General features: G+C 40.4%; 1 protein-coding gene across 1 annotated transcript in view; it reads left to right on the forward strand.

Annotated features, from left to right (window-relative positions):
- Positions 1–11,413, forward strand: part of LOC104076921 (ankyrin repeat domain-containing protein 26-like) — a gene marked incomplete at its 5' end in the record, with an annotated part of 16,329 nt that extends 4,916 nt beyond the window's left edge. The window contains 4 exons of the mRNA XM_009577948.1: positions 461–696; positions 1,468–1,714; positions 9,143–9,188; positions 10,669–11,413. Coding sequence (XP_009576243.1) covers positions 461–696; positions 1,468–1,714; positions 9,143–9,188; positions 10,669–10,817 — 678 coding nt within the window. The remainder of the gene's footprint in view (positions 1–460; positions 697–1,467; positions 1,715–9,142; positions 9,189–10,668) is intronic.
- Positions 11,414–15,851: the final 4,438 nt, after the last annotated feature.

The raw sequence follows: 15,851 nt of genomic DNA on the forward strand, positions 1-15,851 counted from the left end.
GCGGTATCACTGTCTGTGGGTCTTGTTCTTGCTGTTTATCCTTGAATGGGTATTGCAACTTACAGTTGTCATGGCCAGACATACAGGTCCTGCTTTGTCATTGTGTAGGAGAAAGCGCTCAGAAAAGAAGTCACCAAAACTGGGGGGGAGGAAGGGGGGTGTGGATGTGAGGAATCCTCATAATTTCTTTGAGGAATCCTTTTCTATATGCCCTATCCTACAGAGATGGTGTTCTTTCATTAGTAGCTTTGATGAATAATAGTGGGTGGTTCTTTCTGAATGAAAAGAATTATTTAAGGTGGTAGTTCCAGGGTTCTGCCTTGGTTGCAGATGGTAGTGAGGAGGCACAGTTGCCTCACTGAGTAAAGCTGGGCTCTTGAAATTGGGTACGTGCAACTGACTGGTGGGGAGAGTTCTCTTTTTTTCTTTGCAGTGGTTGAAAGTGCATTATCTGCTTCAGACACAGGCAGCCTCCCAGGACAGATTAGAACAAATCAGAGCCAGTCATCATGCTTCACTGAGAAACCAGCTAAAACACAGAATTAGAGATCTCGAATGTGAATTGGACAGGATAAAAAATACCCAACAAGACAGTATTTTTCAAAAAGAATCCACACAGGCAGAAGTGGAAAGGTACAAAGAACTGTATCTGGAGGAAGTAAAAATTAGAAGATGCCTAGCAAATAAATTGGAAAGGTAAGTCCATGCTTTTTTGGAATGGTAATAAGATACTACTTTTTCCTCATGCATTTTCCGTCTAAAATCCCTCTTCTATATCTGGTCAGCATTATGTATGTATGCATATTTGTGAGGAAAGTACCTTAAGACCCTTGCCCTTCATTAGAACTGTCTTCATTTCTCTTTAGTATTCCAGCAGTAACACCACTGATCATGGCATTAATAGTGTATTTTTTAACTTGATTGTGTTTTAACAGGCAGCCTTTTTGCCAATCTCTAATAATCTCCTCCTCTTATTCTGTGTATGGCAGGAAAGGTAAATTTCATGTCCTTTACTGCTTGAATAAGGATAGGCCCTTCAGAGAACCGAATTTGATTCTTTGAAGCAAAAAGAAAAAAAAAAAAAAAAAAAAATCTTTTTTTGGCTTCCATTTTAGCAGTATGTTTGAGGTTTGAGCTTTCCTTGGGAAAGAGAGGGTAGCCCAGAGTTCTTATGCAGGTGATGTACCTTTCAGAAGAAGCTATGTATACACATGGCATTCAGATTGCCATTTGAAGCCCTAATGCTGAGAAGTCCTAAGTGTTGGTAACTCTTGCTGGTCCTTGCAAGTAGTGTGACTTCTTAGAAATAGGTTCTCCAAAAAACCTCAGATCAAATGATGTTCTTGTTTTGGATGCTCTTAATCGCTTCCACTTTTAGAAGTTGAATAATAGTCAAAGACCTGGAGGGTAACTTTGCGAACGTGTTACTACCAAAGATAATTCTTTGTATACTTCTGAATGTTTCAGAGCTAATGAAAGACTAGCAGAAGCCAATGCTAAGCTCCTTCAGGAGCGCCATAGAAGCAAATCTTTAATTGCAAGCAGCATTGTCAGTGGAGGTCTGGCTGCAAGTCCAGTTCTGTATTCAACTGAACTGGGACATCTTGGCAACAATTTGGCACTGAACAGAAGTCTAAGTCTAGGAGGAAGCTTCCTAAGCCCAACTGGGAATGCATTATCATCAAGAAACAGGGTTGAAGCCTATGTGGCTAAGGTAAGCATTTTGAAATACTGTTCTCAACTACTGCTAAAGAGTATCCGTAAGCAAGGTTATGCTTTTTAGCCTAAAGTTAGAATCCATTTATAGTTCCAAACCATATGGTCTAATATGCCAAAACAACTGCTAATCATCAAAACAGTGCACAACTATATGTGGTAGGGATGAAGACTTTTGGTCCTCAGGGTTGTACAAATTTCCAAGAGTGCTCAAAGACCAAAAAATACTAAATAATGAACTGTGTAACTACATTCTTTTACAAGAGAAACTGTGATAAAGAATACTGTGGCATAGGAAGTTCCCAGCTAAGCTCTTCATTAAATTTTAATGTATCGTATGTATGATCTATTTAAAACAGCTAACTTTATGATGAGTGTAAAATCTCATCAGACATCTATCTTTGAGACACCTTTTCCTTCTTCACTGATCTTCATTCTAGCAGTTTCTTCACTGGAATTTGCTTTAGTACATTAATACCAACAACAAAGGGATGCTTCAGAAATAGGATGATATAAACAGGATCACATAACTTCTCACTTTATACTTCAGTACAGGACGAATACTATGCGTAGGAGGCATTTGTTTTTGTAGTTTCTGCTACGTGTTATTACATGAAAAGGTAAAGTTAACTACTCCTCAGGAAGTCTTCACAGCTTTCTAATTTTGCAGCAATGCTGCAACCTCTGCAATACCTCTGGTCAAAGTATGCCCTGTAATTAGCAGTCAGTGTGATAGCACATCCCTCACAGAATGGTGAACATTTTATCATGAGATTGGAAACCAGGTGTCAATAGTTGTAATTGGTTTCCCACCTAGCATAGGATTGAAGCACGGACAAGCTTCTCTATTCAGTCAGTGTTCTATCCCTCACATACTGTGTTGTTGAATGAATGTGAGAAGTATTTGTTCATCTCAGTTCAGTAGTCCCACCCACATCGGAAAGAACCCATTTAAACAATGTGTCTACATATTGCACCTGGTTTTAAAAACAAAACAAAACAAGCAAAAAAACCCCATAGACAAAGCAGTGTAGGTAATGCGTAGCAGTGCCAGTTACAGAGATGAACTTTTCTGTATCACTATGAATGTGTTTTTCAGGTCAGAGGACATACATTTCAGAAAGAACTCAGGAGGCCATTAGTACCGTACCATCTGCAGGGCTGTTCTGCATGCAAGCAGCAGAAAGGAGGCAAAATTCAGGGACCCACTGCAAAAGTGAAATAAGGAGAAGGCTAGGACAAGGGAACAAAGAGGGGTAGGGAGCAGGGAACAAGAAAGGTCAGAGAGATAGGGGCAAGATCTTGAAAGAAGAAAAAGGCAAAGGAGGAAACCATCCCACTTCTAGGAAAAAAGCTGCCCTAGTTTAAAAGAAAAGAGCTAACAGTTGTGCCTTTTTTGAAGAAGAAGAAACAGGGAAAAAGACAGTGAAGGGAAAAGAAAGTGGGAGTACTCAGTGCTTCTTAACCGAATTACAGCAACATTCTTCAGGTAGTCCTTTCTATTTTAACTTTCCAGAAGAAACTGGAACTCTCTGGGCATCTCAAAGTTTTGTCATTCTCGGGATAGGTACTTTTACTGGTTTAATAGCTTCCCTTAAGTATATTACAGAAATTAAATATTTTAAAAGACTATTTCATAGCTTGTTGTTTTTATCCAGTTGCTAATATATGCAGATATATATATTTCAAATAGTTACATAGGCTGCTTCAATGTTTTGTGAAAAATGGTTCCCAAATCTACTTGTGAAAAACATTTGAGCTGATTCCAAGAAAGTGTGCATTAGATCTGAGAATGGTGATACTGTTCTCACTCAGTATCCTGAATTCAACAGCAGCCATAAGGTTTCTTTTCAGAGCATATGTCTCCCGCATTTTGTGATGGATTGCCATGCTGGGGAATGCTTTTAGGTTTTGGTACTGTTTTTTGAAGCTGCACTTAGAAGGTTTAACAAAAGAGAACCAAAAAAACCCCGTCAGCCTTGAGCAGACTCTCAAGGAAATTGAACATTTACGTATGACATTTTCCCAGTCTCCAATTACTGATGTCAGGTGGAGTTTTCTGTTTGTTAGCTTGGAGGCTTTCTTATATACCTAAATTTCTCCTTCCTAGTGCAGTTTTGTTAGTAGCACTTAGTCCCCTGAAGTTCTCTCTGATCTTGTTTACAACCTACAGAGACTTTTACTTTGTTGTCAGCAGAGGAGCTGAGGGTAATTGGCTGTATATATACACAGTTTGTCTTCTCAGGATTAGCTTTTAATTCTAATATAGTATTAAATTCTAAAGTTTTCTTCCCTGAATGAAGGTGAGTAAAACCATTGCTAAATCCTCAGAGAACTTACCCATTTCTTACCATTTCTGCCAGGTTCTCTTAAGAAAAAGCTGGAAATATTAGCATGCCTGTTTTCCCTCAATCAAAGCAGAAGGCTGGTCTCTGGGACTTAGAATACTGGTGTGAATTTATCTTCCCTGTTACTAAATCCAGCTGCACATCCTTTCGTGATATTTCTTCCTATAATCACCAGTTAGGGAATGACTGAGACCAATTGTAATGGCACTGTCTGTAGCCTCAAGTCACTTAATGTTCAATGTATTCAAGAAAGGCTTAAGACCTGATCTTCTCTTTTAGAGCCCTTCAAAAAAAAGGAACAGGGTTCTCAGAGGTGCAGTAGTTGCTAGAGAACATGCATCTAAGTGGGTATTTCACATAGAACTGCTGGCTTAAGTTTCCTCAGCTGGGTGCAGTATGTCATTAACAGTGTTTGAAGCCATACCATATCTCTGAGGAACTGAAAGTAGAAAATTCCTGATGTGCATCTAAAAAAAGAGGATTGAATTGGAAAATAAGGCTTTAAGTCAGGAAGTAACAAAAGGAAAAAACTGCATGTATCCCTCCGCATACAATAATGGGTGGTGAATCTCGATCAGTTTCCAAATGCAAAATTACCAGATGCACAGTCTGTGCTGTCATTTCTGCGGGAGTCCTGTGTCATTCAGTAGACAAGTTGGAGCATGAGGAAGGAATTCAGAGATGACAGTTTTAGTCTTTGCTGGTTTTACTGTTTAGTACTCTGCCTGTTCACCAGATTATTTAAAGACAGAAGAGTTTCTCTGACTCTAAGCCTTTTCTTCACTTCACTGTTTGCTTCAATTATGCCTCAGATTTTTTCCAGTAACCTGGTTCCCTTCTACAGAATTTCTCTCGCCTTTAAATTCAAGCTGAGCAGCGCCTTCTTGGCTGGAGATTACAAGTGCTCCTGCCACTAGAACTCATAATGACACGGAGTTAAGGAGCTTAAATTGCAGTGTGCCTCAGGTAGTCGTCTTGCACTTCTTTTTTTAGTCAAAGCTCTCTGTGCAGATTTGGTGTTTCTTGGAGTCGCTTCCTCAAGGTGAGAAAGGCTATTTGAAGTAGAGGACATGCCATTCTTAAGAGGAGGATGTTTATGTAAATTTGGTTTGTGCAAAAGCTTTTAAATAGCTTCAGGGGCAAGGAGGTGAAAATACTTCACACTGCTATTATTCAGAATGCTGGTATTAATTCTTTGTCCATGCAGCTATTGGAAAAAACATTGGTAAATTGTGCTGATTGCAAACAAGAGGAAGAAGTGCTCCTCTGGCAAGTGATACAGTTACTTCTTTTAGATATAATTAAGAAATTTGGAGTTTAAAGGCTCAAAAGATTTCACAGTTTTCCTAAACCACTACTTAACATGAGAGGTGAATGTCAGTGATTATGCATATAGCTTTACATTTTGAAGATAGTCATGTTGCAGGCTCAGCAAAAAATGAGCATTTTATTCTTAAAAAAACACAAAGAAACGTGTTCCATTACAGTATAGCCCCTTTCCCCTTACCAAATATATATGCTACAGAAATGAATAACCTTGAAATGGAAGTGCAAAAGTATCTTGAAAAATATAAAATGGTTCATACTGACACAAGTAATTAACCAGTAAAATGCCAATCACATACAAATGTCTTTGGGTTTTTTTGGTTGTTTTTATTTTTATTAGAGCTCCAGTAATGAGGAATAAATTACAAGTACATGAAAAATTCTGTGCATGTAATTACAAACAGTAACTAGCGACTATAGCAACTAGCAATTCATTATGTTCTGGAAGGAGGTTGGATGAAATTTGTTTCATAGTAGGACTTGTGTCATAAGAATGATGTGCGTTGTGTCTTGCCTGTCCTTTACAGGAGTAAAGAGATCTTTGACAGGGTCTTTCTGCCTTTTTATGATCTGGTCTACTGACTCCCAAACTGCTCATGAATTGGCATGTCACCATCCAGAACTAAATTGAACCAAGCAGATGAAACACAAATGTGAGGTACTGCTAGTGGTCTGTGTACCATAATTTGGGAACTGTTGCCTTAGTCCGTAGACTAAGGCAAGGAGTGTCTGCTGCAAGGAGTTTTTGGGACTGGAGTCCTGTTGTTAGGTTTAACAAATGTCAAGCTTAAATCCTAGCAGCTGTACGAAAGACTGGTCAAAATGAATGTGGGTGTCCTGACATAGGAAAATAATAGTGAACCTCCTAGCTGCAACCAGTGTGAATTAGTGGATTTATGAAACCAGTTTTCCTACATAATGTGAGAAAGGGAATGTCTGCTTCCTACTCTCTCCCTCTCAATTTATGTTCCTTTTCTGATTTTGTTTTCCCTCTGCACTCTTGTATTGTAGCAGTCTCTGTATTGTTAGCTTTTTTACTTGCTTCATTTACATGTAGGCCATGTTCTTATTTGTCACTGAAGACCTCTGAACTTAAGGCCGTTTTTCTTTCTTCTTCAGCTCCTTAATCAAAAATCTGTTCTTCTCTCTCTTCTCTGCAGCCAGATACATGACAAGGTTTGTAGCCAGTGTTGTTTAATGTTGGGTGGTATTTTATACTGGAAATGTTTTGTCTATTTATGCTGTTAGGTTTTGATTAAAACTTACTGATGCATTCACATTTTTCCTAATACTGCAAATATTTTGAACTTCTTAGTTTGTCCAAGTGAAAGAATGACTACTGCAGAGTACTTTCATGCTTTATGTATTTGTAATGTTATGGCTTCTGTGATAGTTAACCATCTGTAAGATGACAGTATGGATTTCATCTGTTATAATGGAACTGCCTTACTGCTCAGGAGGTTTGGGATAGTCAGCTGTGATGCCTCTTCCAGGGGGTTGGGGGGAAGGTGAGCAGTGGAGGCAAGTTATAGTCCTCAAGGGTGTATTTTGCCTGGCTTTTCATTCCCTTTTCAGAAATCAGTGTGTCGGCTTGATTTCCACCTATTCCTCTTTCCTCAGGCATGGATGAGAATCACAAATATGTTAATGGAACCAGTAAGAGGAAAACAAGATCTTTTTCTTCCCTTGATTCATCTGCACATGTTGCAGAGGGTCCTCTGGGCCTTCTGGTCATTGTGAAGGCTCCAGAAACCAGTGAAAGTAGTTTCTTCTAACACCTCAACTAGTACTGCTTTGCTTAGGATTGGTCCTGGTTTTGGGTCATCTTTTGGTCTAGGCATTAGTTTTCATGCTTTTTTCTGTTACCTATGTCTCACTTCATGTGTTAGGGGGTCCCTGCTTCCCAGGATTTTGATGCTGCTTGTACCTGCTTGAAAACAATTGGAGGTTTGGGGATTTAAGGGGTCCTTTTCCATTGTTCTTTCAACTCTGTGCTCCTCTCTTCTAGCTGTGAAGGCACAGGCTATTCCAATGGAGTACCAGTGGGTGGTTCTTCCCCTGGAAGAGCTGGTGAATTTGGTCACAGCTATCCCTGTAGTCCTGGAGAGAGGGCCCTTCCCTCCACTTTGCTGGTTTACAGCCCCACTACTTTGGCCCTTGGGGTTACTGCCTGTTACTGCTCCTCTTGTAAGGGTTTGCAGACTGCTTCCCTTACTGAAGCTTTTGCTCTCTATGGCCTGTTGAGTACATTGTACAGTGTTTCAGTTCTTCTCTTTGTTGGTATGTTGCTAGGTGAGCCTGCTCATTTCATAAAATAAGTACTTATTCCCTCAGGGATTTGGTACTAAAATCAGAGAATCACAGAATGGGTGAGGGTAGAAGGGGCCTCTGAAGATCATCTAGTCCAACTTCACCCCTGCTCAAAGCAGGGTCAGCCATAGCAGGTGCTCACGGTTATGTCCAGCCAGGTTTTTATACGTGTCCAAGGATGGACACTCCACAACCTTTCCTAGGCAACTTGTTTCAGTGTTTGACCACACTTACAATTTAAAAAAAAAAAAAAAAAAAATTCCTTGTGTTAAGATGAAATTTCCTCTATTTCAATTTGTGCCCATTCCTCTTGTTCTTTTACTTGGCACCACTGAGAAGAGTCTGGTTCTGTCTTCTTTACTGCCCCCACCAGGTATTTGTACACATAGATAAGCTTCCCCTGAACTTTCTGTACTCCAGTAAAGAAACAGTCACAGCTTTCTCAGCCTCTCCACATAGCTCACATGGTCCAAGCCCTTCAGCACCTTTGTGGCCATCATAGGCCTGGAAGTTGTATGGTATCTATTTTGAAACTCACTTCTATGTGTCACAGACTTGATGGAAAAAATGTAGGAGTCACAAGAATCAAATGTAAACAACAGCTTGGACTATGACTTCAAAAGATCTGATTTCTTCTTATGAAGACTTTGAAGTCAATCATAAGTGAGAATAACTTAATTGGTAGCAATAACCACCTTCTAGGGGACAAAGGGTTAAGTACTCCTTTCTAGTGATCCAAGCTGATATTGGTAACATAATAAAAGCCACAGCACTTACTGTGTAGAAGCTGTAGCTGTTGCTATCTTTTCTTAGTACAAAGTTTGCAAGAAAAAATTATGTGTGCTTTTACATTTTTATATATGTGTCATGGTATTTGCAATAACAATAAAGAAAAATCTTGATGATCTGTAGGAGCTCTTTCAATTTTCCATATTAAGGTGGAGAAAAGAATACTGGTGCATGTTTTTTTCTATATAATGGAATATGTTAATCCTGCAGCAGCTGCTGTTGCACCTCTTCTCTTAGGAAGTTGTGGACGCCAGCCTCAACTGAATTTGTCCCTATGGATGGCATTTGTGCATATCTCAGCATTTAGCTGACATTCTGCTCGTGGATTTGATGATAGGCTTTAGCCATACCTTCATTGTAATAACTCTACTGTGCTTTCTTCCTGTGTATTTTTTTAAATGCCCAGTTATAATCCAGCTGGGGAGTTACAGATTGTTTTGTGCTACAGTTGCTCAGCAATGAGAATGCTACAGCCTGGCTGACCGAGAGTTTCTCTGTATTAAAAATCAAACCCCAAACCAAGATGTTTCTATTTGGGATGATATTTTTACGTTTTACCACGTTATGTGTGGGTTTTAAGAATGTTTTAGAAGTTTAATATTACAAAAATGTAACTGTTAAACATTAACTGTATATTTTCTGTATAACTCTAGGTACGGCGGGAACTGGATGAAAAAATCACTAAAGAACTCGAACAGGGTAATGTGTCATTATGTTAGGAGTGTTTTTAAGGAAGAAGATGACTGTTCCTAACTCTTGAAAAATAATGGCTTGAAAGCTGTTAAGTTCCTGTGCTAAGCATAGGGTTTTTTCTGCTAGCTTTCCAGTTTAGGCTTGAATGTGAAAACTTCCTGCTTACCAAAATATTGTATGGAATGTTATGGAGTTGCCTGAAAACTAACTCATTTCCCCCACACAGATACACATGGATTAAGCTGAAGTCACATTTCACTACAGTTAATCCTCAAGCACAAACATCAAACATAAAAGAAGCCCTGAGATAAGATTTTTATAGATTTTAGCCATCACTTCTCCTTCCATGTACATCAACTGCATTCAGCACTAAACCATACCATACACATTCTCTGCTGTTGGTTCTTGATTTTTGCTATGTCTCTTATTCATCGCTTGTATTTGTAGCTTATGTGTTGTAGTCTTTTTTGAATAAGCAAGAAGAGTATGATCAATGACAAAATATATCCTTTCTTTAGGAAAAGATCATTCAGTAGTGTTTAGGCAAACATAAGATGAGTTGATTGCTTGCAATACATAGCATAAAACATGCTCTATAACATGAGGCCAGGAGTCCAAATTGGAATTCCACCTATTTCATGATAATTGTTCCTCCAGAGTCACTGCTTTGCAGTGACTAATGCTATTTCAAAGCAGGTAGCCCCTGAGAGCATTTCCTTATGTTCCTGTATGCTTTTAATCATATAGAGAGTGTTCAGCTGTTGCTTCATAGCTTTTTCCGTGTGTCTGAACAGACACAAAGCCATTGCATTGCATCCGTGTGCATTTTGAATGTAATTGCACATCTGCTAGGAGTCATCGAGTGTGTTTGGTTTGGGGACCTTGTCTGAAAAAGGTGGCTGGAGAAAGATGGCAAAGGTGGATTTGCTTTCATTGAGTATGCGGTTTCATGGGGGAAAGAGGTTTTGCCAGGGCGAGTTACAAAGACGTTCCTCAGAAAAGGTGCCAGGCTGGGAGACTTGTCCTGGCCTGACTGCGGTGCAAAGGTGCTTATGTTTGCACAGGGAGATTCTTTTAAAGTTTGTCACAGCAAATGCAGAAGCTGGTTTTTAGGAGTAGTATTCTAATAAATCACTGGTTTGAACATTTAAGGAAAAGAGACACTTGAGGTTCAAGAGGTCTGCAGGGGGCTAAATTTAGCACTAGTGTAAGCAGGAGTCATTTGTGGATTCCCTGAAGATGTTCAGTGTATAGACTCTGGAATTTCTTTCACTAGCTTTAGAAATACCGTTGATTGATGAGCAAATGTGGAAAAAATGTGTTTCTTCCTTTGTGCCTAGCCCTTTCATTGTTATGTTCCCTGGAAGTTTTTAAATCTCTTTCTGGATTGTAGACTCTCCAGTTACCCGAAATGCTTTTACAGTGACTTATTTGGTTCTGTCTACTGTAAAAGTAATACCAGGAATTTTGCCTCTTTTCTCCCTAGCCACTGCTGAACTTGAAACTGGATCTGCTGGAGCTTCTCCCATGGTATCCACTGATGGTTCTTCAAAAAATTTCCATGTTGACCAGGATCCCCTTTGCAGGGCAATACAGGAGTACCGTGATGTTTTAACCAAAAATTACCTGATTTGAACAAAATGCTAGGGAAAGGCTCTGGAAATCATTTTGTTTACATAATACTTCTATGGTTTCCCATTACACAGTTCAGATGTGAAAACGTGTTTATTGCAGTCTGAATATAAATTCTAAGTCTATTAAATGGATGTCAAGCACATTGCACTTACCTGTTGGTTTATTGATGCATAGTTACTTTATTTTGCATTCACAATAAGAACCATATCTATTTTTTTATGACTAGCAGATTGACTAATCTTGATTCTTGAGCTTGACAGAACTGTCAAAATGTTTATTAAGGTAGATGCATTATTTTGCTCCACTCATGTTCTGTGTTTAACAAAAGCATTCCCTTTGTTCTGTTTAATCCTTTCACTTTGTGTTTTTAATGTTTCCAGTGTTTATTTTAATGCTTAGGACATTATTTTATGTGCTTTGAGCCCGCTGCTTCAGTCCTGATGCAGTGAATATTTCTGCTGATAAAGTGAAAGTTTTACCAGTGTTCAAGCTGGAGAATAGGGCACTTTACATTGCTGTCACTTTATGCGCCTTAGATTTAAAAATACTGTGAGTGTATAGTAGTGCCAAGACAGTTGTGGTCTTTTTGGTATTTTTGTTTTATATCACAGAACCATAGAATGGGTGAGGTTGGAAGGGACCTCTGGAGGTCATCTGGTCCAACCCCTCTGCTCAAGGAGAACCACCTAGAGCTGGTTGCCCAGAACCATGTTGGCTTTTGAGTATCTCGCAAGGATGGAGACTCCATAGCTTCTATGGGCATTCTGTGCTAGTGCTCAGTCACCCTCAAAGTAAAGAAGTGTTTCCTGATGTTCAGACGGAACCTTCTGTGTTTCAGTTTGTGCCCATTGCCTCTCATGGTATTCATGTTGATTTTGGTATTAAAAATTGCTGCAGCTTTAGACATTTGCAGTTCCTATGTCAACACCTGTGGTGCACCTGAAACACTTCATGTGGGGAAAAAAGGAATGTTAATATATCAACCTTCAGTCTCCTCGGTACTTTCCAAAACCTGTGTGATAGGGATAGCCAATCTTTTTGTTGCTGCTAGCAGCTGATGATAGGTGGCTGTGGCCCAGATGTTGGCCAGTGTTGTGGGACGTTTGTGTCAATAAAACAAGCAGTTTTACTTATTTCAGGGAGTTGCCCGTTGTTACTGAAGATCTGCAGTTGTCTTTTGTGTCTGCAAAAGTCACTAGCGATCAGAAGATTATAGAACAAAGTCCCAATTCTGGAAAAGTAAGAATGGTTGTACTGAGATGAATTAAGACTGGAAGAATTTGGGGGTTTTACCCACTAATTCAAGGGCTTGAGTTAACAGGCAGTGAGGACAGTAATGAATGCTGCTGTGACATTCTGTTCCTTTTTGTATTAATACATTTTTGTGAAGCTAATACACTGCATTTAATTCTAGATATTCTGTTCCAACTTGATATTTAATAAACTTTGTAATCTAGTACACGTCTCTGTTTTATTGTTCCCCTTCTTGACTTTGCTTTCCACCCCCTTCCCTGCCCATAGAACTCTCCAGAGCTCTCCTCTGCTCACTTCAGCTCTGTTCACAGCTGCATCTTCAGCTTGTCCTGGAGGCCAGGCAAAAGGCCAGCATGCGTCTGTGTCCTTTTCCTCCAGGGAGGCTTGAATCACAATTGTGTTAAGACCATGGACTTGAGTTGAGGTATGGCTAATAATCAGTTCCCAAACTCTTCCTGTATTTTTGAGCAATCCTTCTTGTGGTCTGGGCAGAAGGTTGTTCATAACTGTTACATGGGGGTAGCAGGTAAAGGAAAGTCTAGTCAATTAATTACCTTTGAAGTTGATGTGTTTGTTTTCTTGTTCACTAGTGAAAAACCTATTCTCAAAAGTGGGTACCTGGTTCTTGCTGCTTGTTGGAAACAGCCCCAGCTACCCTGAAAGTGGTGCTGCTACCACATTACATGACGATACACAAGGTCACTATTTATCCTGAAACAGAGCTGTATCCTGTTCTATAAAACAGGGAATCGATCTTCTCTGCAGGTGTCTATCTTTCATAATCTCTGACTAAGCCTTTAGTCCAGTTCCCTGGTGTCTTATTGCTTGATCACGTACTACTGGTGCATAGTTGGTGCATGTTGAGGTTTTGGGTTTTTTCATTTTGTTTGTACAATGCAAGCAATACAGGCAAATTGCCCATGAACAAGGGAATTTCAGCTTGTTCCTGCACCCCACTGCCATTGTTCTTTGCCCTCTAGAACAAAGGGGGTTTGGCTCTGCATCAGACAAAGAATGCCTTTCTTAACCAAGGCTGAAATGTATGAGACTTTGAACAAGCAAATGTAGTACGTGAAGTGGTGGTTCCCACTACCAAACCACATCTCTTCAACGATGCCTATTTAGGGAGCTCTTTCTCTAACATAAGCTTTGGTTTCTTCCATATCCATCACACATTCAGCTCCAGAGCATAGGGTCAGGCAGTCCTCTTCCAGACACGGTGCAGCTTCATTTTCCATATTTTGGGAAATAACACCCAGCTAGTTGTTTATGGTATGCCAGTCTACCTGTGCATTGGCAGTGTCTTTTCCTTTCAGCGTTCTCCTTTGCAATGCAACACAGAGTCTCCGGTCTTTTCTCTCCAACTCTTTCAGCTCCAGCCATTGTCTGCTTTTCAGCATATTATATAATTTTACTCATATTATAGTTCCTCTGTTCCCATCCTTTCAAATTAAGCAATTTCTTTCACATGCCTGATGTCTTACATGGTATTAGTAAGAAGAAAGATGAACGGTCTTGGTTCAGTGCTGAAAGGTCAAATTAGATTGTTGGAGAAATTGGAGTCTGAGGCTGTTCCAGACATACAGGGCAAAAACCTTTTCCTTTCTGAGTCTGCCATCACCAGAGAAAGCCTCGATGCTGGACAGTTATGGCTTATATACTGGCATTGCAGCATGAGGTTTCCTAACAAGAGTGATCCTGGTTCTGTAGTTTATACCCCTCCAGCTGCTCTGAAGCATCACAGCTACAAAAAAGGAAAAGACCACGTGAGTAGTACATTCTACATGTCTATGTGTAGCCTTTGGTGCCCTCCAATGATATTAAAACTAGAGGTCTTGTTTCAGTAACGGATAATACAGTTTAATTTTTTATAGCAAGCTATTTTTCATGCCATGTTCTTCAGTTTATACAGAGGCAGAATGATACTTGCATGTCTTGCAGCCAGCCAGCCACTGTATGGTCTCAACAGCTTTGGTGTCCACAATGCTTGAAACCAGAGTGGAGAGTTGTCATTTTAATGGGCGTGCTGAACTGCTCACTGGTCTTCAGTAGTGATACACTATCAACAGGAAGCCAAGGGCAAGGACTCCATTGAAAACCTAGCCACACATGGGGATCTTTGGGGTACTTTCCTACAGAAGGCTGGCTGTCCTTCCATGAGGCAACCTCTATCTGCTGAAAGGGTCTGTGCAGACATCATCTATTTTGCACACAAAGCTGAAACGCAGGTCTGCATATCTGTCTCCTTGGCATAGATGCCAATTCCTTTGAACATGCGAAGCAAAAGAAACCCTGCTGAGACCATGGCTTTAGCTCCTGCGGCCTGGAAGAGGCTGTGCCTGATGGCTGCTGCTGGTACTGGGACGACCCAGGTCTGGCCTGGAGGTACCTCCCAGTACTGAGCTGCAGCTCCAGCTATGAGCAGTGATAGAGCTGTGGGACTAGGGGCATTGCCAGCTGGAGCCCAGTCCTACCGCTCCGGAGCAAAGGAAGCGGCGTGGACCTGATGATTGTGGCCAGGTCCAACGAGGAGTGCAGATTGACAGGCAAGTTCCTGGTAACAAGTCAACTGGGAAGTCTGTCCCCAGGTCAGGATCAGTGTTAGGAAGTGGTTGAGTTGCCATCCCTGGAGGTATTTAAAAGACATGCAGATGTGGTGCTTAGGGACATGGTTTAGTGGTGGACTTGGCAGTGCTAGGTTAACGGTTGGACTCGATGATCTTAAAGGTCTTTTCCAACCTAAATGATTCTATGATTCTATAATGTCTTTGCATGCCTTTTCCTAGTACAGCTATTTTGAGAAGACTACGAAAATCATCCTTACAATAGGCCTCTTCTAAATGACAGCCAGAAGCACACCAGCACAATCTGCAGGTGGTGGGAGGTATTGCATGATACCTAGAAAAGGCCCCTAGGGCAAGGGGTTGACAACCATTTATTCAGCCTTTACTGTACCATCAGTTTGACTCATGCCTCCTCTTGCCCTTTGGTTACATATTGCCAGTAGCAGATGGTGTTCACTGTTTGCACTTGCAAATCAAGTTGATGGTAATTATATTTCCTGACACTGTCAACCTTGAATATGCAAATTGCTTTTCATTGCTAGCACCACCTTTCCCTAAGCTTAAGCACTATTTTAGCTGAGGTTACTATAATAGCTGACCATTCTACTACCTATTAACTATGATGAATTATTAATCATTAATTATTGCTATTAATTTAATCACTGCTATAACCACAACAAGGACAGTGACTGTTACACAGGCAAGCAGCACACTCCATCTTTTATTCAGGGTAATTTGGACCACATACTAGTCAGGCGTATGAGCACAGCTGTGTATTGCAAATGACAAGGACAATTTTCACTTTTTATCTTCTCTTGCCATTTTTGTTTTAAATGTAGAAACAGAGTACCAATTCTGCTCCCACCTCATAGGCCCATCCCCAGACATCTGTAGCAGTGCCTTTATGTAGAATGGAGCTCTAGGCATCTTTGTAAACAACAACAACAAAAAAAGCCTCCTTCACATTTATAAACACTCGTGGCATCTACGTGGACACTACTGCCAGTCACCTGCTTGCTGATGAACTGCCGCTTGCCATAGCCTTAGAGAAAAATCCCTTTTTGTCTCCTGTTGTATTATCAAAATACATATGTGCATACAACTACATTCCCTGTTGCAAGAATGAATAGACAGTTATTATCCAACTCAAATGCTCCTCTTCAATGGCTTTTCATGAAGCAGGATCAGGCCACCGAGGCGAAGGGCTCCGGAGCGG

Source organism: Fulmarus glacialis, unplaced genomic scaffold (assembly GCF_000690835.1).
Source record: "Fulmarus glacialis isolate BGI_N327 unplaced genomic scaffold, ASM69083v1 scaffold23135, whole genome shotgun sequence".
Taxonomy (NCBI): Eukaryota; Metazoa; Chordata; class Aves; order Procellariiformes; family Procellariidae; genus Fulmarus; species Fulmarus glacialis.